This window comes from Ctenopharyngodon idella, chromosome 14 (assembly GCF_019924925.1).
Source record: "Ctenopharyngodon idella isolate HZGC_01 chromosome 14, HZGC01, whole genome shotgun sequence".
NCBI classification, from domain to species: Eukaryota; Metazoa; Chordata; class Actinopteri; order Cypriniformes; family Xenocyprididae; genus Ctenopharyngodon; species Ctenopharyngodon idella.
The window spans coordinates 4,423,311-4,448,032 of record NC_067233.1 but is presented as its reverse complement, the minus strand read 5'-3'; the positions used below and the strand labels follow the sequence as shown (position 1 = coordinate 4,448,032).

At 38.3% G+C, this 24,722-nt stretch overlaps 1 protein-coding gene across 1 annotated transcript in view; it reads left to right on the top strand.

The window, feature by feature from the left end:
• The window catches only part of fat2 (FAT atypical cadherin 2), a 56,407-nt gene that overhangs the window by 14,739 nt on the left and 16,946 nt on the right, over positions 1 to 24,722 (top strand). Inside the window, exons 7-19 of the mRNA XM_051860100.1 lie at positions 3,577 to 3,716; positions 3,901 to 4,176; positions 5,402 to 5,612; positions 5,829 to 9,866; positions 10,100 to 10,296; positions 11,154 to 11,307; positions 11,879 to 12,112; positions 12,808 to 13,194; positions 18,112 to 18,323; positions 19,623 to 19,760; positions 19,948 to 20,091; positions 21,236 to 21,433; positions 23,163 to 23,964. Of these exons, the coding sequence (XP_051716060.1) occupies positions 3,577 to 3,716; positions 3,901 to 4,176; positions 5,402 to 5,612; positions 5,829 to 9,866; positions 10,100 to 10,296; positions 11,154 to 11,307; positions 11,879 to 12,112; positions 12,808 to 13,194; positions 18,112 to 18,323; positions 19,623 to 19,760; positions 19,948 to 20,091; positions 21,236 to 21,433; positions 23,163 to 23,964 (7,131 nt within the window). The remainder of the gene's footprint in view (positions 1 to 3,576; positions 3,717 to 3,900; positions 4,177 to 5,401; positions 5,613 to 5,828; positions 9,867 to 10,099; positions 10,297 to 11,153; positions 11,308 to 11,878; positions 12,113 to 12,807; positions 13,195 to 18,111; positions 18,324 to 19,622; positions 19,761 to 19,947; positions 20,092 to 21,235; positions 21,434 to 23,162; positions 23,965 to 24,722) is intronic.

Genomic DNA, 24,722 nt, shown 5'->3' with positions numbered 1-24,722 from the left:
TCATTTACCATACCATTGCTCTTTACAATGAATGAACATAAACAAGATTTTTTTTATCCCATGGTCATTTTTTTTCTTGTTTCAAAGGGGACCTATTATGCCCCTTTAAATAAGTCTCTGATATCCTCAGAGTGAGTGTTTTAGCTCAAAATACCCCACAGATAATTTTTTATTTTCATGTTAAAATTGCCACTTTTTGGGGGTGAGCAAAAACGCGCCGTTTTTGTGTGTCCCTTTAAATGCAAATGAGCTGGTGCTCTCAGCCCCCTTTCAAGAAGAGGGTGGAGCTTCAAGAGCTCATGCTCCAGCATACAGACAACAACAAAACAGGACAATCTCACGCACTGAAAATGTCAGAAACTGTCTGTAGCAGTGTTTAGTTCGAACCGGAGTCGGACAATGATGCCTAGAGAGCCAGAGAATATCTGCTGCGTGCCGATAGAACAGGTATAGTTTAGTTAATTGCAGATATAACTTATGTTGTCAACTTGCTTTTATCCATATTATATCCATAGTAGTGGACCCCGTCGAAGTTTATTGTACTTCACACAAAAGATGAAGCGTCTGTTTTCACTCCAGAAAATCACTGTAAGAGCTGAATAAAACACAGTACAAGAAGTGCACATTAAGGTCTTATCCATAAACTCTCTCTCTCTCTCCCTCGCATTTTGATCAACATACACAGCGAATTACACAAAAACACTCGTTTACAACTAACAGTAAACAAATCTATACAGACCTTTTGCCTTTTCTGGGGTGCTTAATAAACCAGGAAAACTTTATATCCGTAAAACAACTCCATTCTTGTCGCTACAGCTGCTCCGGTCTGGAGAAAATGGCGGCGAGTGTATCGCTCAGGGCGGGGTCTGTGCTAATACGGCAGTGTCCGTCAACAGTCATGGGCGGGGCCTGTACAAAGTGACGTCACTTTGTACAGAATCTGCAAACTGCTTGTTCTGAGACACTGCTTGTGATTTATGGGATTAAAAAAGAGGAGTGGGTGGATTTTTATCATTATAGGGTGGTTGTGTACACACACTACCAATACACATTTATGTTCAAACATCATGTAAAAGTGAATTTTGCATAATAGGTCCCCTTTAAGCATAAATCTAACAACATTTAGTGATGTTTTTGTTTAAAAAATAATATTATAAAATAATTGTTAGTTTTGCCTCAGAAATCACTGGGTTTTACAGTAGAGTAGGCCTATAAATTCATGTTTTATAAAATAGCTATGCAAAAAGAAAGAAAAACAATTTTATTAGAGTCAAATGGTATAGAAGGTGTGTAATTTGGCTGTCATGGGCAGCCAATATGGCATGTAGGGGGTCGGGTGTCACTGTGATGCTATAGCTTCCCTCTCTGTGATAAGATCTGTGCCAGGAGGCAGATCTTAGCAGTGACACATTTCTTCAGATGACAAGCCAGAGCACCAGAGGAGCTTCCATCACTCTCTCTGTGCCCGTGCAAGCAGCACATATTCGCCTGCAGTTAAGGGCTGAACCTGACCTTCACTCTACTCCCCACATTCTTACCTTCAGCCCCGCAGACTCGCTCAGAGAGAAATGGGCTTCAGTGGAAATAAATCAGAAGCATTTGTAGTAGGGAGGAAAAATTAACCACAAGGAAGAAAGTTCACCAGCTACAGAACTTGTTTTATCACAGCATGGTTCTATTGAATATGATATAATGACAGCGAGGCCTGCATTAATTTAAATTCGTTATCTTACACTTAGATACTTACACATTATATTTTAACAAAGAAACTGTGGTCAATTTGATGAAAAGGACTCTTTGATTTGGGACTCAGTGTCATACATTACCTTATATGTTCCTCTGAATTTGTCATGCATAATTTTGTGATTATTAATGTTAGGTCACATATATGGTTTAATGTCATTAACATTGAATGATGATTTTCAATTTAATTCTCTACCTTTGGGGATTTCTAAATGAATCCAGACAGTTAGAAGAAGTGATGTGATTAAATAAATTAATAATTAAAACTAATCTAGTCTGTAACTATTCTGTAAACCCTACACCTAAAGGATGATTTTTTAAATAAAAAACAATGATTTACATAAACAGCAGGGCAAAAATGAAGAAAAAATAATCATATTTGATTAGAATATAAGATTAAAAAGTTTAAATAATTACATAAAACTATTTCTATTCTGCTTAACTTTGTCCCCAACCCTAACTTTTTATCATTTAGTTTGAAGGCATTGAGAAGCCAGTTACGTATTGATTCAAAAAAATAATAATAAAAAAGCAACAAAAGATCTTCAGACAGCTTTTCTTCAGAACGTATCTCAAAGCCTCCATCAAGGCTAGTATTAGATATGGTTGGTCTTCAGCTAAGAGGATGATAAATCCATTTGAAGACTGCTTTGTAAAGTTTGGAAAGGAATATAGTGAAGAGACACTTGTAATTACAGTTGTATTAAAATGGGACCAGAAAGACTTCAATAGGTGGAATTCTTAATAAACACCATCTGTTAAAGCAGGCATGAATTTGCCCCCACTGAGTAAGACGTCTGGTCTTTTTATACTTGTGCCAAATGTTTTCCCTTAAACAATAGTGCTGATCTCATGAACAGTGTGCCAGGAGTGCCCTCCTAATGTGGCCTTGTTTTCTGTCATTATTGTACCTGGATGGGCATAACAACAAAGACTCATGTGGGTATTATAGAGCGGTTGTGTGATTGGTACCCATACTCTCAAATGTGAAATCTACAGTATACTGGTACTTTTCATCAAGGCTTTTTTTTGTTGCTAGTCATGTAATTGCGAATTGTAGAGGATTGTATGTGGATTACACTTCACCTGAATCTTACTGTCATAACACTTCGTGTTTCTCACTCAGCTCTTAAAATAATGCATACGGGTTCACCCACAAAAGTTCACACAGAGGTGTCGATGGTAAACCATCAGATGTGTGAAACAACATGTTATTCTGGCCCAATGTTTTTCTAACACAGCAGATTTTATGGTCACCCAAGACACAAACAACATAGTAAAGTAGTATTGTAAAGTAAACAATTCTTTTCAAATCAAACATTAAAATTCAATATTAATATAATATTGAATTAATATTGATCTTAGCAGTCAATAATGCACACTATGGCTCAAAACAAATTTGTAAACCTAAATAAAGGCAATCAGAATCAACACAATTACATAAATTCATAATTAAAAGTATTGTACTGTATACAACAACACCTATTTAATTTGGAGGCAAAGCAATGAAAAGACCCAAATGCAAAGATTGTAATAAGTTTTATTTGTCGTGGGTTATTTTAATTATGGAATATTGAAATGCAAATAACATTAACTTAAATTTTAATCATCCAGCTAGAGAAGTAACAGATAAATATGCACCAAAATACCATAAAGATTGATTGGATACAAGCCCTTTGATGAATAAGTTACACTGGAAGGTTTTTAATCTTCTTTTTGAAGTTCGTAAGGCTTTTATTTTGCTATCCTAAATATGTGCATTTATGTGTTTGGTTCAGATCAAACCTCTGACCCATGTTGAGAACCACTGATCTAACCACTGTGGTATCTTAGGTGGTGATGAAGAGCAGGACTTCTACATTGAGAAGAACACAGGGAGTATTGTGAAAGCTAGACGTCTGGATGCAGGCAGAAGATCTCATTACAACTTAACAGTCAGAGTCACAGATGGATTTCAGGCCATAACCACTCAGGTATGAGCACACATGCCAAATCCATCACACATCGAGCGCATAGTCGATAAATTCATAGCATGCACCTCTGCAAATAGAATCCGAGATGAAAGATTTACCATTGTTATCAGGTCTGCATTTTAATATGTCTCACTTTAAGCCAATGGACAGCTGAGAGTGTAGTGGTTTGTCTTTCTTCTCTTAGGCCTACATTCAAGTAGTGGATATAAATGAGCATCGACCCATGTTCTTGAAGAGCCTCTATGAAGTAAGGGTGCCAGAGGACACATCTCCGTGGAAGGAGATCCTTCACATTAGTGCCCATGATGCAGATGCCAACAGTGGACTCTTTTACACCATCCACAGCAGCCTCAACCCAGACAGCCTCAAGTACTTTCACCTGGACCAGAGGAGTGGACTGCTTGTCATTAAAGAGGAGCTAGACTATGAGACCATCTCCACTCATACTCTGATTGTAATGGTAAAGTGACACTTGACTTGATTCAACTAGACTCTCATCTCAAGGTCTTATGTAAATAGTAATAATAGCCAGAGCAATCAAGGCTATTACAAAATCAAGCCAGAAAAAAATGATACTTTGATTAAAGGGTTAGTTCACCCAAAAATGAAAATTCCGTCATTAATTACTCATCCTCATGTCGTTCCACACCCGTAAGACCTTCATTCATCTTCGGAACACAAATTAAGATGTTTAATATTTCGGATAAAATCCGATGGCTCAGTGAGGCCTCCACTGACAGATAATTAACACTTTCAGATGCCCAGAAAGCTACTAAAGACATATTTAAAACAGTTCATGTGACTACAGTGGTTCAACCTTAATGTTATGAAGCGACGAGAATACTTATTGTGCGCCAAAAAAAAGAAGAAGAAATTATTCAACAATATCTAGTGATGGGCGATTTCAAAACACTGCTTTATTAAGCTTTGAAGCTTTACGAATCTTTTGTTTCGAATCAGTGGTTTGGAGCGCATATCAAACTGCCAAAGTCACACCCACTAGTGGTGAACTATTGAAATTTCGAAACACTTATGACGTAACGAAGCCTCGTTTACTGAAATCACGTGACTTTGGCAGTTTGATATGTGCTCCGAACCACTGATTTGAAACAAAAGATTCGTAAAGCTTCATGAAGCAGTGTTTTGAAATCACCCATCACTAGATATTGTTGAATAAAGTCATTATTTTGTTTTTTTGGCACACAAAAAGTATTAACGTTGCTTCATAACATTAAGGTTGAACCACTGTAGTCACATGAACTGTTTTAAATACGTCTTTAGTAGCTTTCTGGGAATCTGAAAGTGTTAATTATCTTGCTATCAATGGAGGCCTCACTGAGCCATCGGATTTTATCAAAAATATCTTAATTTGTGTTCCGAAAATGAACGAAGGGTGTGGAACGACATTAGGGTGAATAATTAATGACAGAATTTTCATTTTTGGGTGAACTAACCCTTTAAATGTGCATGAAATCATTTTGTTTTAGGATTCCAGTTAAATCATCTTGATTAATTATCTTGAGTTCCTGGCATAGTGAGGTCAGAGCACAGTGAATACCATAAATCCACATTACAGAAAAATTCCTGACCTCAATAAAGTGCCTAAAAGGGTCATCGCTGGTCAAAAGTTATCTCCCTAACTCTTGCACCCCACACACATTGACCCATGTACTTTATCTTTCCAGGTACGAGATGACAAGATCCCAATAAAAAAGAACTTTGCGAAGGTTGTTGTGCATGTAGAAGACTGTAATGACCATATCCCATCTTTTCTGAATTCCCTTTACGAGGGCACCATAAGTAATCTGGCACTCCCTGGCATTGAAGTGCTAAGAGTCAAAGCCCTGGATAAGGATACAGGGAGCAATGCAGAGATTGTTTATTCCTTTCACTCTGGTAAGAAATTTGCCTGGAGCACTATATTACCTTTGCTTTTTAACTTCATGTAAAGCACAGATATAAATTAATGAAGTCTTGCCTTAATACTCAGTTTTAAGGTGGAATTTATAAATAATACTCTTGGGTGGCAATTAAAAAATGATAATCACATTTAATCTGTTTTTGACATTTAACAAAATTCTCTTAAAGTAAACAATCTCCTTTTTTGTCCAGGTGGAAATGTGGATGGTGCCTTTGAAATCGACAAGGAGACAGGAAGCATTCATGTATTTGATGCATTAGACAAACTTCCGCAGGAGCGCTATCACCTCACAGTAAAAGCCACAGATCAGGGCTTTCCTCAGCGCAGTGCCCTCTGCCCTGTTACCATCACTGTAAAGCTGTCTGAATTCACACCACCCAGGTTCTCCTCTGAAGAATACATCACTGAGATAAGTGAGGCCATACCTCCTGGCTCCCCTGTGCTATCTGTCTCCGCCAGTTGCCCGTCCTCAGTGCTGTACAGGATCAATCAAGGCGACCCCAATGGGACATTCCACATTAACATCAACTCTGGACTACTATCTGTCCAAAATGCACTCGATTTTGAGCAACACCCCTCCTACCGTCTACAAATAAGAGCTACAAATACAGCAGGAGTCTCATCTGATGCTGTTATTTACATTTATGTGATAGATGAAAATGACAACGCCCCTGTTTTCCGTCAGAACACTTATTACGGGCAGATTAGTGAGTCTGCGCCCATAAACAGCATAGTGACTGGTGAGAACAACACGCCACTGGTGATCAAGGCGTCAGATGCGGACAAAGACAAAAATGCACTTCTGGTCTTCCAAATCCTTGAGCCTGCAGCTCAGAAAGTGTTTAAAATAGATCCGAGTATGGGTACCATCTTCTTAAAGAGTACAGTTGACTTTGAGGAAACACCTGAATTTTTCTTCAGCGTTCAGGTGTGGGATTCTGGTGAGCCATCGCTAAGTTCTTCCAAGCCTTGCAGAGTAAACATTCGTGTCCTGGACTTTAATGATTGTCCGCCCAAATTTGCTTTACCTGTATATGAAACTGCCTTGACCTTACCAGTTTTTGAAGACATGAAAGTGATCCAAGTGACGGCTCATGATGCAGATTCAGCAGTCACCTACATGATTTCGGAAAGTCGTAATAAAAATGCATTTAAAATAGACCAGTCCACTGGAATCATCTCAGTGAATGATTCATCTGATCTACAGTCCCATAATGAGTTGAAGATAACTGCCTCCGATGGGTTATATAAAGACACTACCCTAGTGAAATTCAATATCACCAATGCAACAAAGACTAGTCTGAAGTTTGAGGACAGGATGCATGTAGCCACTGTACTGGAGAACACTACATCTGTGAAAACTTTAGCCGTCCTGAGAGCAACAGGTAGCTATCTGAACGAGCCCTTGCAGTACACTGTTTTGAACCCACATAGGAAATTTGCGGTGGTTCCATCATCTGGAGTCCTGCAGACCACCGGAGTTCCTTTTGATCGGGAGGAGCAGGATGAGTACAATGTTTCCGTGGAGGTCCGAGACATGAGGCATCCACCACGTGTGGATGTCACTCATGTTAAGGTCTATATAGATGATATCAATGACAATGCACCGAAAATATCAAATTTGCCTCATTCACTGATGATATCGGCGGAAACTGAACCAGGGGATGTTCTCTTTCAAGTGCTAGCGACCGACGACGACTTCGGTGAGAATGGATCTATAATATTTTTACTGGAGGATGATTTCAGTCTCTTCCAGATCGACGATTATCTTGGGGATGTGTCATTTAAAAGACCTTTAGACTTTGAGTCTATGAATAAATATGTGCTCACTGTACTGGTATCAGATGAGGGTGAGCCGAGTCTGTCAGCCGCCGGGACACTCTACATCCAAGTGCAAAATCGTTCTCATCCAATATTTCAAAGCCAGTACTACCCTTTGAAATTACCTGAGAATATTAATCCTCTTACAACGATTCTGCATGTGCAAGCAAGAAACCCAGAAGGATACCGCCTTATCTACAATCTAGAGGAAGACAACGCCTCCAGGTTTTTCAACATCGATTTCAAAACAGGGGTCTTAAGTGTCACTGATTTCCTAGACTTTGAGACTCAAACAAAGCATATTTTGACTGTTCGTGCCACAGATTCGGTGACTGGTACCTTTAGCGAAGCCAAAGTAGAGATTGATGTGGAAGATATAAACGACAATGCCCCTGTCTTTCAGAATCTGTCTTATGTTACAGATGTGTCTGAGGGCCTTCCAATAGGCACATCTGTTTTACAGGTCTCAGCTGTTGACAAAGATTCAGGCAGAAATTCAGATGTAACTTACCAATTGATTGACAAAAGTGATTTCTTTGAAATTGACCCACTAAGTGGGATTTTGGTGACATTGCAAGTATTGGACTATGAAACCACGCAGCAGTTCACTCTGAAAGTTAAAGCCACAGATAAAGGTGCACCACCGCTCAGCGGTGAGGCTCACATCATTGTGAACGTCATAGATGTCAATGACAACCCTCCAGATTTTAGTGAGCCATCTTATCGGGCCTCTCTTGATGAAATGGCCACTTGTGGCCACATCGTTATCAAAGTTCAGGCTTCAGACCCCGATAGTAAGGATGACCTCCAATATAAGATCCTATCTGGCAATGAGGGGAGATATTTCTCTATTAATGAATCATCTGGACTTATCTCATTTTCTAATGTCTGCAAAAGAAACCTGGATCCATTTTATAACCTCACCGTTGCAGTTTCCGATGGTGTGTTTCAGAAGACTGCCCCTGTTAACATTGACATGACAAACGGCAACAAGCACAGCCCCTATTTTAGCCAGAACATTTACGAGGCAGATCTGGCTGAGAATGCCGAAGTGGGAACTCGTGTGATCCGACTGGCTGCTATTGACCCGGATGATGGGCCATACGGCAGTGTAGACTACACCATAATTAACAAGCTTGCCGATGAGAAGTTCTCCATCGATGAAGATGGACAAATTGTGACTTCTCAGTCATTGGACAGAGAAAATCCATCGCAAAGAGTTATCGCGATTAAGGTCATGGCTAAGGATGGTGGAGGAAGAGTGGGGTTTTGCACTGTAAAGATCATTCTGACAGATGAGAATGATAATATCCCTCAATTTAAAGCCTCAGAGTATCAGATTTCCATTCAATCCACAGTAAACAAAGGCTCGCCAGTGATACAGATAATGGCTTATGATGCAGATGAAGGTAAAAATGCTGACGTCACTTACACAGTAGAAGAAGCGGAGGAGGTTACTGAAGATGTTATTGAGGTCAACCCTTTTACCGGAGTGGTCAGCGTCAAAGAGAGTCTTGTTGGTTTGGAGAATAAGATTTTCACCTTCAAAGTTAAGGCTCGAGATGGAGGCATTCCTTTTTACAACTCCTCTGTGCCAGTACAGGTCAAGGTGGTCCCACCAGAGATCACTCTGCCCCGGTTTACCGAGCCATTGTACTCTTTCTCAGCATCTGAGGATCTCCCTATTGGATATGAGATAGGCACAGTCAAGGCAGATGCTGACATGCCGCTTATATACAGCTTGGTGAATGGCAACACTATAGACAGCAACAAAGAGCATGCTTTTGCTGTCGACAAAGATAGCGGTACAGTTGTGGTCCAGAAGAACATTGACCATGAAAAAACCAAAGTATACAAGATTGATGTGATCGCTCAAGGAAATCACAATGGCACCGATGTTGCATCTCTTGTGTCTGTTCACATAGAGGTTCAAGATGTTAATGACAATCGGCCTATGTTTGAGGCCGACCCCTATAAGGCCTTCCTGGCTGAGAATTTGCCCCCTGGCACCACGGTTATTCAAGTGACAGCTAATGATGCAGACACAAACGTCAACGGAGAAGTCTCATATACAGTTGAGCCGGAGTCAGATGATATTGGCGACATGTTTACAATTGATTCGCAAACTGGCTGGATTATTGCTTTAAAGGAGGCTGATTCTGAGACCAAACAGCTTCATAGATTCTATGTGGTGGCCACTGATCATGGTGACACTGTCAAACTGACCTCTTCAGTTCTAGTTGAGGTGACTATCACAGATGAAAATGATAACCCACCCCAGTTTACAGAGGAACTGTACCAAGGGTCCATCCTAGAGAACAGCAGGCCTGGAGAAGCCATTGTCACTCTGACAACCACTGATAAAGATGTGTCTGCAGAAAATAGACAGATTGTATGTTATATAACAGGTACGCAAAGTCACTTGTTTAGTTAAATTATGGCTGATTGCCTGTCTATTAATAGAATGTTAATAAAATACTATTAATATAATGAAACTGATAGTTCTTCTGTGCAGTCTGGCTTTACAGCTCAGCTTTGACATTTTACTTCAACTTTGGTTGTTGTATAAACATGTTTTTCCATGGGCAAAATTATGTATTTTGGTTTTAAACACATACTGTTGCTGTTTTCATCTCTGAAGATGGAGACCCATTGGGCCAGTTCTCAGTCACAGCAGCAGGGGACGAGTGGACAGTGATTTCCAAAAGTCCGCTTGACAGAGAGGACAAAGACAAATACACCCTTAATGTAATAGCCACAGATGGAAGGTTTCAAACCTCTGCCAATGTTGAAGTCCATGTTCTTGACCTCAATGACAACAGTCCTTTGTGTGAGCAAGTAAGTCAGGCGTTCTCCAGAAGATATCAGTATGTTTTTGCATTTTTTATGTGTGTTTCTTCAACTATGGGCAGTTTTGTCCTTGTGGATATATAGAAAATACATGCTTAATATAAATAAATAAATAAAATAAATGATGAAGACAGTAACACATGGTGGCTTTAATGTGATATTCATAAAAAAAAAGATGTTGGCATTTATTCAGTTAAAGGGGACCTATTGTGCAAAATTCACTTTTATAAGGTGTTTGAACACTGATGTTTGTCCACAGTGTGTGTAAAAAAACAGCCTATAATGATAAAAATCCACCCACTGCTTTTTTATAATCCCCATAAATCAGAAGCAGTGTCTGAAAATACGCTGTTCCATTTTTTTTTTTTTTTTTGCTGCGTGAGATTCTCCAGTTTTGTTGTTGCCTGAGTATCCGAAGCACGAGCTGTAAAGGCTCCACCCTCTTCTGGAAAGGGGGTGGAGAGCAGAAGCTAATTTGCATTTAAAGGTACACAAACGAAAATGGCATGTTTTTGCTCATGCCCAAATAGAGGCAAATTTTACATGCTATAATAAATGATCTTTGGGGTATTTTGAGCTGGAACTTCACAGACACATTCTGGGGACACCAGAGACTTATATTACATCTTGTGAAAAGGGGCATTTTAGGTTCCCTTTAAAAATCACTCCTGGGACATAAAAGTTCCTGTAGAAAAGCCTACATACTAGAACCTAAATTGAAGAAATTCTAAAAGTTCTTGGTTTATTGTTCACAAAGTACAAAACAAGAAATTTGATGTTGGTTGATGGCAACCTTTTTTATTGGAAAATGTCCCACTTAGTCCAACTTTTTTCCCTTTTCCCAGTTACTTTATACCGAGACAGTCATGGAGAATTCTTCATCAGGCTTGTTCATCCTGAAGATCTCTGCTTCTGATCCCGACATTGGAACAAACGGCCTGGTGTCATTTACTCTTCATGGACCTAATGCAGACAAGTTCCATCTTGACTCCAAAACTGGTAATTTTGATCTCTCGATCTTCCTGTAGGTTTCACTGTTTGGAGCAGTTTGAGATTGAAGAAAAGTTTGAGATTGCTTTTGCTTACTGTTCGAGGAAATCAAATCAAGAAAGAAGATAAGAGGCAACTTTCTCAGGACATTTGGAATTTTTGGAATTCCTTGAAAACAATGAGAGTATTTGATTTATGATACGTTTATGTGACCTAATCTCTTCTAGGGGAGCCTATCTAAGTAACATCTTTTAAGACGGTTATATTGGGTTAACAAGATACAAGATGCAAGAAATGCTTTGGGCAAATATAGAAACAAAGGAGTCAGGACTGTGTCCAACTCTGTAGTGTTAAGTTCTTGAAACAGCAAGTTTCTTTGTTTTTGCAGCCATGGTAAAGAAATGAAACCGCTAACTCCAAGTAAATAATCTGTTGCACACATTTATCAAATAAATAACTAGTCAAGGCTCGTCTTAGATTCCATACATGTTACAACACAGTGTTTAACCCTCCCCTGTTATTGTCGTTTAAGCCTTGTTTCACCTTGTTCCAATGTTTTAAAATTTTTTTTTTTTTTTAGGTGAGCTATTCACCCTTGCAGTCTTGGATCGCGAGCAGGAATCAGCGTATGATCTTGTTGTCAAAGCGACTGATGGTGGTGGCCGCTCTTGTCAGGCAGATGTCACACTCATGGTGCAGGACATGAACGACAACTCGCCGCAATTCTCCACGAGCCATTATGAAATCACTGTGTTTGACAACACCACAATTAGGACGCCTATTGCTGTCATCTATGCCAAAGATCCAGACACAGGTATGGCACTGTTTCTCTTGTCACGAATGGCTGGTTTAAAGCAAAACACACAGACTATTTTCGGCTTATCCACTTAGAAAGCATTAAAAGCCCCACAGCTTTTTTCTTTGACCCATCACATGCATGTTGAACACCTAAAGGTATGCAACGTTTGATGTAGGATTGAAAGCTGTGACAGAGAAACATGATTAGAGAGGGACAGACCACACCTGGAGACCACACCTGGAGATGTGTGCGAACATGTAGAGTACCGTCACAGGGATTCATGTGAATTTTGAACTACTTTGCTCTTATATAATATGCCTTCAACAAGTGATTTAAAGGGATAGTTCACCCAAAAATTAAAATTAATCATTTACTCCCCCTCAAGTTGTTCCAAATCTGTTTCTTTCTTCTGTTGAACACAAAGAAGATATTTTAAAACCAGAAAGTTGACGGTAGCCATTGACTTCCATAATATTTTTTGATGACAGAATTTTCATTTTTGGGTGAACTATCCTTTTAATGCCCTTACTTTCTAAGCATAAGTAATGCACAAATGTGCAAAGTCAAAGAACATAATGTTTTTATCTTGCAATGTGAACATAAATAAAGAGTTGCAAATGGGGGCTATGCACAACAAACTTCCGTATTCTGTAAAAAACATCTGTCATCTGTTGAAATACTGAGAATATTATGTTGTATAACTCTTCCAGGTATAAACTCAGAGGTGAGGTATTCTCTTCAAGGTGCCGACAGTGGCTTCTTCTCCCTAGATGAAATCTCAGGCATTTTGAGACTGGAGAGATCTCTAGCTGATGAGACCAAGTCCACTTATGAGATGAAAGTAAAAGCCACAGACCGTGGCCTCCCTCGACTTTTCTCCTTTGCCACCATTTCTGTTCATGTGGTCATCCTGAGTGATTACCAGCCATTGTTTCTTAGCTCGGAGTACTATGTACAGATCCCAGAATCGTTCCAGATCGGATCGGAGGTGATCAGTGTGTCTGCCCTCACTAAAGATGCCACCGATAATGAGCCTGTGCGATATACTATCCTCTCTGGCAATGAAGATGGACGATTCCAGATAAACCCCATGACAGGTAAGGGCTTTTTAAATTAGATGTTTAATTTGTTTTGTAGTTATGAATCCTGGAATATGCGGCAAGACATCAAACATGTCATTTTACACATAGAAACACTTAGAAACAGAAAGGTAGTTTGGGGTTTATTTTTTGGTATTTTGACATAATCTGTTATCATGATGCAATCAAAGTGGAACGAACAGGAAAAATGACAAGAAACGGTTAGTTTGGATTGTTAAATATCAACAAAATATGATTTTTAGGATTAATAATATTTATACAAAAAAAAAAAAAAAAAATCTTGAACATTTATCTAAATTAGAGATGCACCAATGTAAAGGCCAACAATCGGTATCGGCCGATAAAAGCTATTATTATCACTATCGTTTAAAAACGGCCGATGATCAGAGCCGATTATATCCTGTCAATCAAAAGGGTGCGGAAAAACCTGTTCAGACTGCAACTCATACATACTGTGTGTAAAGAAAATCACCCTTGTGTTGAATTTCTCCTTCTTCTTGGCGGTTGGCAAACCAGCTTTTGTGTTGAATTTTAACGCATTAACAGTTTAAAAATAGTGACGCAAAAGCAGGCTCTTTTTGACCCTGTGAATCACCCGTATTTCAAGCCAGGGTTGCCAGATCTGCGTTTTTATTTTTATTTTTTGCTACATCAAATATTATTTGTAGCGCGTCCTGTCCAATAATCGCAAAAGGCTTTGTGCTTTGTTACTTCTGATAAGAATAAAAGTTTCAGTTTTCAAATTCTGTCCATTTTATCATGAAATTAAAATAATAAATGGCGTTTTGACACTCTTAAATGTGACGTGTCAGATCGCTGTAATGCCTCAGTTCAGTCTTTTCTTCCTCTTCAATACAAGTTATATCTCGAAAAACATGAATGAATATCAAAGGTATGTTGAAAGATATAGCCTAGTACAACTTACCAGAATGTATCACGTCTCATGTAATCACTTTATTTGTTTCAACCGCATAAAGACGTTAATAAAACAGCTTGTGAACAATATGTCACATCATGTCAAATTTACCTCAGGAATGTTTTCCAATGTTCACAGCTCCTTAGCTATCTATCTATCTATCTATCTATCTATATCTATATATATATATATATATATATATATATATATAAACACTAGAGAGGAGCCTATTTACTGTTAATTATTTTTGTGTAAATTTGCCATGAAGACAAGTGCTTATGAAAACTACCTTATGTGATACTAAGTTTTTATACAAACATGGAGTGTTCCTTTAAGGAAAAAAAATCTCTCCCAAATAATGTTGCAAACTATACAGGGAACCCTCTCATTTGGTACACTACAATATTACAGGTTACAATTAACAACAGAAATTTTATATTCAGCTGCTTTTTATTTTCAGATATAATAATTACACTCAAATAAAAACTTACACCTGCTGCACCCATGGGTACGGCAGCAAAGTTCCTTGATCATTACGCCGGAATGAGAGTATAGTTCCTAGCCATATCGGCCTAGAAAATCGCAACTTTTCATTTTCCGTCTGTCTTAGTACACGATGTAACTACAGAAGAGTCAAGTTTTAAATAGGAAAAATATTGAAACTCTTTGGTCATTTTTGAGCGAGATGCTAACGGTCTAATCAGATTCAATGAACTATGCTAAGCTATGCTAAAAGTGGTACCGCCAGACCCGGAGATCGGCTGAATGGATTCGAAAACGGTAAAACTCAACTGTTTAACTCTAGGGGAGTTGGAAAATGATTTTAAAACCGGCTGTCGGTATCGGCAGAGAAATTTAGCAATGGTGCACCTCTAATCTAAATATATTTAAAAATATTGGTAAAATAAATACACTCACAAGGAAATTGTGTAAGGAAATTAAGGAAAGTAAAAACATGCATATCTTTGACACTTTTAATTTTCTTTAACCCTTTTTTATTAAAAATTCTGATCTGAGAAGACTTAACTGTAGCCCAATTAACTTCAAGTCAGTGTCACAAAAAATTACAATGAGTTTGAGGCTGAATCTGTTTGTCATCTATGTAAATAGACATATTAGCATCTGTGACTTTATTGCTGTTGTGTGAAGCTGGAATCTTCTTCAGCATGAGTAAATGTTTAATTGAAGTCCTGTGCTGACATGTTTTGAATCTACACAGGCAATTGTTAGCTTGTTTATTCCCATCATTTCAGTTCTCGTTTTTATATTTTCTATCCTGACACCACTAGAATTCAGTAGAAATCTTCTTTGAAGAAAACCTGAGGGTTTTATAACAATAGTTGTCAAACTTTTTATCTTGGATTATTCTCAAGTGCCCCCCTGTCTTACCAAAACGTGGTAGCTGATCACATTTTGTCTATAATAATCAAATAAAATTTGTGCATGAGAATGTTTTGTGTGTGTGTAGCATGAAATAATTGAGCCATTTTACAATTGTACTGGCATTCCCATTTATTTATTAATATATTTTTTGTGAAAATGAAACTCATCAATCATACATCAAACCACTTACACTATATTTGCCTTTTTCTCATTTCATGCAAGGTCAAACTGAATAATTGCAGGATTAAAAAATAAATAAATGTAATTTACTGTTGGCAGTTACACCTAATTAAACGTAATAAGAACCAGTAACACTGATGGATTAAGGAGTTAGATGATTTTCATGATGCAGACATGTATTACACACAAATACATATAAAAATAGTAGCATTGATCACCTTATTAGACAATTACTAGACCTACTTTGGTGAAAAATCATAATTTAATTAACAACATAACGCAGTTTTGCCACTGCAATTTTAAAATGATAAAAATAAGAACATCACTGCTTACCTTTACCTGATGGATGAACTTGCATGTTTGCACGTTCATTAAAACTAGGAGGTCCACAAGGGTTAATTTTTTGCAAGTAACTCGTTTTGCAGGTTACTGTAGGCTAATTACTGCAATTTTTTCCCCCACCCATAAGGACCTTAGTCAAGGTAGACAGATCGAAGTAGTGTATTTAAATTTTTTTTGTGAATAACAATGAGGTACAATATGTTCAATACGTTGTACTTTTGTGTATCTGGGTGTTGATCATCAGTCAAGTAAGACATCCATTCTTTCTCACACTAATTATGAAAATAGGCAAAGATATTTGACACGGTATTTGTCATTGAGAGCTGAAGGGAAGTGATCTTTTATTGTCAATAAAACATTCATATGTGTGCCATCAACATCATAGGATAAGAAGAGCTATAGTTTAGACATTATGACATAATTAAGCACATGGTTTTGCCATTCCAGGAAATCATGAATCATATAAACCCTCATCATGAAATAATTTTTTTCAGTTTTTGCATCTTCCAGTAGATGTCACAGTTTTACATCTTATTACCCACGATTCAGTGTCACAGTGTCACGACAATATCAGTGGGCTGTGATCTCTGCGCTGACAGAATGTTCAAAAGCTGTTACTGTCATTCAAACTGAATAAAAAATAAAAATAAGACCGGACATAAACTGATGTCTGACATTGAAGGTTATTGCAGTTCATATGAACTGGTATTTTTTTTTATAAATGCTAAGCCATTTGTTTCCATAACAGCCTCTCCATTCTACAATTAAATGATCTACAAATACACATTTGGCCCTAGTGAGCCATTCATGGCCAAATGCAGAGATGCATCTTCATCACACTTGACATTGACAAGTGCTCCTTTTGCTTAGACGAGGATTACTATGGCTGTTCACTCTTGCAAGGAACACAAGCTCTATGTTCAAGCACAAACACACCTATATTGACAGAACATGTGCCAAGGACGAACACAGCGCTGTTAATAATATGGTGGTGGATCTGTAAGAAAGCCATTAAGTGACACAACATAGCCCTTGATCTTTTAAATCAATGAAAAGAAACATTACAGAGAGCAATTTTGCACTTGTTGAAAACTCGATTCTTGAGCTAAGCAAAAATGCCAATGCTCTTTTGTTGTTCTGTTCCATCTTATTTTATTACTTCTAATGTGAGAAGACAGATCAGCAAGAGGTCCAGTAGTAAACTTTCTCTGCTGCTGGACAATAAGACATACAATAGCAGCGTCTATCCATAATGCACAGAGCAAATCCCACTGGCTTTTCAAACACTTTAGATGAATCAGCCTCTTGTTGGAATCAACCGCTTTGCAAAAAGAGAAATGCAACATTGCATAAAAGAGATCATGCATTCAGTCCAACTCCTCTGGGAAGTACATGTATAAGTCAAGATTGATTGCAAGTTTTCTATGAGGTCAGCAAATAAAAGATTTTATATTTTAAGAAGGTATTATATTTTGAAATGGTTTAACTGTCATTCACGTGTAATGAATAATTAGACTCACCTGTGGTTGAATTCTTGTTAAATTAGACATTTGTAGTCTAAAATTTAGCTTTGCTCCAGAGACTTTCAGTGGGGTGTACTCATTTTTGCATCACCCTAATTTGAGTAAAAATTGTTTTTGTGTTCACTGAGATATTGTTTAAAATGTTACTTTTCAAAGGGGGTGTACTCATTTACGCTGAGCACTGTATGCTGAACATACAGTATGTTAGGCACACAGTACAGCAGAATTAGTCTGGATAGAAATCTATAGACACTGAACAATAAATCTTTGATATTTAATCTTTCACATTAGAAACGAGTTTATGTGAGAATTGTAAATGAGCTCCTCATCAAACCTCCAGACCATATTTTGAATTTTGCCCACACTTTTATGAAGCGATATCGAGCCTACAGTATTTGTGCTTTTTTAAGCCAAACCTATCAAAGTAAATGGTTTGAGATCTTTTTACAGAACAAACTTAAACCAGCTGGTCAGTATATCTGGGCAAACTGATATAGAGATAGATGTTTTCTGAGAAGAACTAAGAATACCAGCCAGGACCGGATGTGATTTTGTTGCTCTGTGCCACAGGTTTGCTGTCGTTGAACGCTGCGCTGGATTTTGAGCTCTGCCGCGAGTATTACCTGTCAGTGGAGGGTGCAAGGGGCAAACCACTGCTCAGTGACATTGCCACGGTTATCATCAATATCACAGACGTCAACGACAACCCACCTGTCTTTAACCGCAGTAGCTACAGAACCGTGATTGCAGAGGACATTTCACCTGGGGACATGGTTCTGCAGGTATCACACTTTTCCTTAACTGTCACTGAACATCCATAAAGATTTTCTAAAGCTGACTGCGTTATTTCTGCAGATTCAATATCTAAATATTAGTAATAAAATATCTAAATTGCATAGATATTTAGATAGTTATCATACTGCCTTTGACATCACATGTAATGTGAATCAGACTTTCTCCACAATTCTTTATATGAAGCAAAAGACAGCTGTTGTCAATCTGTTGACGGGATTGAGACAAGCTATTGTGGCAGCTGTTGAGCAAATGATTTACTGCATCTGTCAGTTAAGCAATCAGAAAAACATTTTGAATGCAGCAATCAGCTAATGGTGATTGTTTATGAGCCCACACAGCCTTTTCAGATATTCATTGTGACATTAGGCGTGTCTGATGCAGACCACTGGATTAGAAGAATCGGCCATAAACCAGAGCTTTAAAGCTTTGCTTTGAGGGATAGTTCACCCAAAAATGAAAATTATGTCATTAATTATTCATCCTCATGTCACTCCAAACCCGTAAGACTTTCGTTCATCTTCGGAACACAAATGAAGATATTTTTGATGAAATCTGAGAGCTTTCTGTCCCTCCATAGACAGCTTTGCAACTACTACTTTGATGCTTCACAAAGCTCATAAAGAGATTGTAAAACTAATTTAGGCTTTTATTCACATATTGATCACCAAACATAAACAGAAGCTCAACCGAACCTGCTTGACGTGCAAGAACAAACGTGCTGCGTAACAAACGTGCTGCGTAACACGAGAATGAACCTCATTGGTTCTTGCAGAAGCTCAAACGTGCTGCATAACACATGAGATTGAACCTCATTGGTTCTTGTTGAAGCTCAAACGTGCTGCGTAACACATGAGATTGAACCTAATTGGTTCTTGTTGAAGCTCAAACGTGCTGCGTAACATGAAAAGGTTGTCGCATGTCAAGCAAACATGCTTGAGCTTCCTTTTATCACAACTGATGTGTGAGTTGATGAATGTATATATGTGAATATAAGCCTACATGCAATCTGTTCATCATATAAAGTGATTGTCTTCAGAAAAGTTGGACTAAACCGCTCAATTATGGATTAGTTTTACGATCTCTTTATGAACTTTTTGAAACGTTAAAGTGGTAGCTGTCAGATTTCATCAAAAAGATCTTCATGTTCCGAAGATGAACAAAAGTCTTATGGGTTTGGAATGACATGAGGGTGAGTAAATGATACAGAATTTTCATTTTTGTGTGAACTAACCCAATATCACTTAGGTGTGCTCATCTTCCTTTTATTCATTCTGCATCTTTCTCAGGTAACTGCTATCGACCTTGATGGGCCTCCGAATAACTTCATCATGTATTCCATTGTGAATGGCGATCCAAAGCAGCAGTTCAGCATCGACCCTCGCACCGGACACATAACGGTGCTCTCCATGCTGGATAGGGAAGAGGTGAGTTTCAGTTTCACTCCTGAATCGCCACCCAGAACACGTACGTACTTGTTTTATCAGGGATTTAGTTATATCCTCTGATCACAGATGAACATTTTAATCACTACTGTGCATATTTGACTGCTGTTATTGATGCCATGATGTTCATATCTTCATAATCCCACTGACACGGTTCTTTGCCTTTCAGATAACGCACTACTCATTAACTGTGCAAGCTGCCGATGAAGGCAGTCCCCCTTTATCCTCTGCTGTCCAGGTGACAGTGACCGTATCTGACGTCAACGACAACCCACCGATGTTCTCCCAGATCAATTACAGCCTCGTTCTTCAGGTAAAGACACACACACAAAACCTCCCTGCCCAGCTAGTCAGTGACTTCACTTTCTTCAGACAGACACTTCCAAGGCACAGTGGGTTGGTATCCAAAAAAAAGAAAGAAAATCCAACCGTAATATCAAGTCAAATGATCTAGAACAAATTCAAATGAGCTTCAGAGATAACCGAGCAAATATTTCATGATTACAATGCTTATTTTGCGATAGAAATTAAGTAAGTTTAAAAATGAATATTTACTTCTTACCTCCTCAATAAGACAGCAACCTTCAACTGGCCACTGAATCACACATATTGTTGTGGGACATCAAAGGCCAAAACCAACCAGATGCCTCTATATACTGCTTTTTTTCAAGTTTCGGAAACAGTTGTCATCTCATTTCTGCTCTAAGCAACACATGGGCACAGGGGAAGGCAAAAGTTCAGACTAAAGAGCCAATCAGCCATGCATAATATAGCATTTTTTCTGCGCCAGCATGTTTACCCCTTCAAAATCAGCTGGATCCATTGCTTCTAATTATAGGGCCAACTCTGCTGACTTGGAAATATTTCTCACACCCCATTTACCTCACCCAAGGTGTCTGTGTCTTTAGAGTGCAGCGGCTATTTGGCACCATGTAGGTGGTCAGTAACAATTAGGCTCATCTCTGCCAACCAAGCACTCTGTTTCAATTACATGTTCCAGTTGTGCCAGCTTGAAGGGAGACGAGAAACTCGTCAATCCAATCGGTTGCACTTTGTTGAAAAAATGCAGACAGAGTGATAAAAATCACCATCTGTTCTTGCTGTGTTTTCATTTTGACAGAATTGGGCTGTCTTCAAGCTTAGATTTGTTTTTTTTGTTGGCATTAAAAATGAGACCCGTGACAGAAATACACTATTGATTTTGAAAAACAGCAAGAAACATACAAACATCAGGGCAGATTGATTCTTTTCCAACAATTCTGAAGATTTGTCTCTGGACACCAAGACACGTTCTGTTGCCACAGTGGTAGAATACAATAAAACTTGTGAAAATCAAAATTAAGAATGGATTTATGTGTTCAACTAATTTCAAGAAAGGACAGCCACAACTTTACTTAAAGTCAGATGGTATTTTCCAAGCATGTGCGGCTTGATTAATGGTGTTTTTCTGTTTACAGGAAGGGGAGGCTGTGGGCAGTGGAATTCTGCACCTACTGGTAACAGACAGAGATACACCTCAGAACGGCCCTCCCTTCTCCTTCCATATTGTCTCGGGAAATGAGGACAGGAGTTTTCAAATTGACCAAGGAGGATTGCTGTCCGTATCCTCCCAGCTGAGGAGGAGAGCCAAGCCTCAGCATCTGCTAAAAATCCAGGTGAAAGATTTCATTCATTAACTTCAGTTACGAGTACAACACAAAGTTTGAAATGAAAGACTGGCATAATTTACTCATCCTTATGTTGTTCTAAAGGTGTGGTAACATCAGCAATATTTCAGCAGAATTTTGTGGGCAAAAACAGGTCCATCGTCTTTTGTCAGAAGCATAGCGATATATGAAGCACAGCTCCCACAGAAGTCACTTTCAAATCAAGCAGCTTTCTGTTGATCAACATGGTGAATTCAGCTTGAAAATGAGCGTGGGGAACTTTTCTGCCCACATGCAAAACTCACAGTTGTGTGGATTCCTATATTGAAATTACTAAATTTCGCAAAAAATTTGCAGAGCAACAATATATGTTACCGCACCTTAAAGCCATAGTACTTATATTTTTTCTGAGAAACACAAATACAAATTTGTTATACTGCTCTTTTCTCTTATAATGAAAGCGAACAAAGATTGGTGCTGTCAAAAACTACAAAAAACACTGTGAAAGTGCCTTAAAATACAGATTGTATGCTACAGGACTATTCCAAACATTCAGAAGCCATATAATAGTTTTGTTACATTGATTAACAGCATATCGCCAATTTCGAACAAAGATATCATATGGCTTCAGAAGACCTTTGGTGTTACAGAACAACCTTTAAGGTGTTTTCTTTTGGTCAAAATTCAGAATTTAAGAATTTGCTTCCTTTCAATTAATGATGTAGAATTAGAATTTATATTATATTGTATTATATTTAGTGCTGTCAAATCAATTAATCGCGATTAATCGCATGTAACTTAAAATTTTGTATTTATATATGTGTGTGTGCGTGTATATACTGTGTACACACATATATATTTTTATATACAGAATGTATAAATGCATATATATATATATATATTATATAAACACAAACTTTTATGTTAGATGTGATTAATCGATTACATTATATTATATTATATTATATTATATTATATTATATTATATTACATGACATGACATGACATGACATGACATGACATTACATTACATTATATTATATTATATTATATTATATTATATTATTTAAGGTGTCTGTGTTACAGTGTAATTATGCATTTAAGTACTGAGTTATAATAATGAACTACATGTACTTGGTTAGGATTAGGGTGTGGTTTAGGGTTAGTTTCATGTAATTATGCACATTTATAGTAATTACTATAGTAACTACATGTAACATGTGTAACAAGGACATTGTAAAATAAAGTGTTACCTATATTTTTAATTCAAATTTGAATTGGATCCTAAATCCTATTTTGCTACCTCAATTCAAATTGTGTGGAATTGAAATGAAAAACATTCTTAATAATCAAATTCTGAATGGTGCTCAACCCTGGTCCCCATTCACTGTTATTATAAAGAAAAGAGTAGCATGAACTTTTTTTTTTTTTTTCAAAATTTCTCCTTCCTGTCTTCCACAGAAGAAGAAAAAAACAAAAAACAAAAGGCGTTGTAACAACATAAGAGCGAATAAATGATGAAACAACTTTCATTTTTCACTGAACCATTCCTTCAAATGAAATAAGACTTGTATGGTGCAGTACAAGCTGACATATGGTTGTAAACTTGATTGTTATCCATGGGCCAGTGATTTTGCCACACCATCTTAAATTATTTAAACTGACTCCTCAAAGGTCAGCGTATTGTTCACACGTCGCAATGTTTTTTTCACACTTCACATAAATATCATCTCCGCAGGTCACTGACAGCGGCCACCCTCCACTGTCCTCTATATGTGTGGTGAAGATCAACATCACAGAGCAGAGTCGATATCCACCCACTGTGACTCCACTTGAGGTTTTCATCACCACCGCTGGGGGGACGTTCTCCAAACGTGTCGTCGGCAAGCTGCACGCTACGGACCAAGATCCCCAAGACATCCTAACTTACAAACTGGTCTCTGATGCCCCGGACCGAGGCCTGTTCTCTGTGGACGCAGTGGATGGAAAGATCGTGGTGGAAAAGGACCTGGAGCCAGGGCTGTACCACTTGAATGTGAGCGTGTCCGATGGGAAATTTAGCATCTGGGCTGGAGTGAAGGTCCACGTTTGGGCTGGAGCTCATCATGATCTGGATCAGGGCTTCACGTTGCAGTTGGCTGGACTTTCGGCTGAAGAGTTTGTGTCCGATCACTGGAGAGGCCTCCAGCGCAGCCTGGGCTTGGAGCTAAACATACCCAGACAAGAGCTGCACATTGCCAGCTTGCAACAGCAGCCAAACTCCGTCAACATGGAGGTACTGCTGGTCCGTCGGGCTCAGGATGGCTCCGTCCAGCCCGTGCCTGTTCAGCGCCTGACTGGGGCCCTTTCAACTGTAGAAGATACTTTGGGTTTGAATGTCTTGAGACTGAAGCATGATGGTTGTGTGGGCACTGGTTGCCCACCCCGGGGTTGCAGGAACGCAGTAGTGATGAGGCAGGGGAGAATGAGTAACTACGCCACAGCACGGGCCAACTTCATCACCCCGCAGCACAGCTGGGAGAGCGTGTGCTCCTGCAACGGTAGGCAGACCACCGGCGTCTTCTTCTGCATTCCACTGAGGATAAGCCCAGAGGCCTTGAATATTATCTAGTTTCTCACCCTTATTTTGACTGCTCTGGGTTTTGCCTTAAAGGGACAGTTCTCGCAAAATGAAATGCCCCTTCATGTCATTCCAAAATCAAAACACAAAAGGAAACGTTTAGCAGATATTTCAAGCTGCACCTTTTCATACAGCAAAACATATTGTGACCAGGGGCTTTCAAGCTCCAATAAGGACAAAAAGCAATAGTCTATATCAGTGGTTCTCAATCAGGATGCCACAAGGAAACCTCAAGATGACTTGCTGATGTTTTGGCCAATAATCGGTATCGGCCGATTAAAGCAAATTTAATATATAGTTAGTCAGGTCCGATATATTCTGTCAATCAAAATAGGGCAGGAAAATGCACTGAATTTGTGCTTTGTGTAAAGAAAATGCTAATGCTAATGTTCAATATTAATAGTAATTATAAGAATTAATAACATTCAGAAAGTTAAGAAATATTAATTTAATCTTCAGAATTTAGTTGATGTATGTTAATATTAATTTGAGTAATGTGTTTATAACTGAAACAAGTTGTTGAAATGGAGAGAATAAACTTTTTATTTGCATTTCTTTCAAAATATAATGATTAATTATTAATTATAATGAAATTATCATTAATTTAAAAGAAGGTATAAAAGGCAGAACCCCCAAACTATCGGTATGGTTATCGGTGTCTGCAGATATCACTCTGAA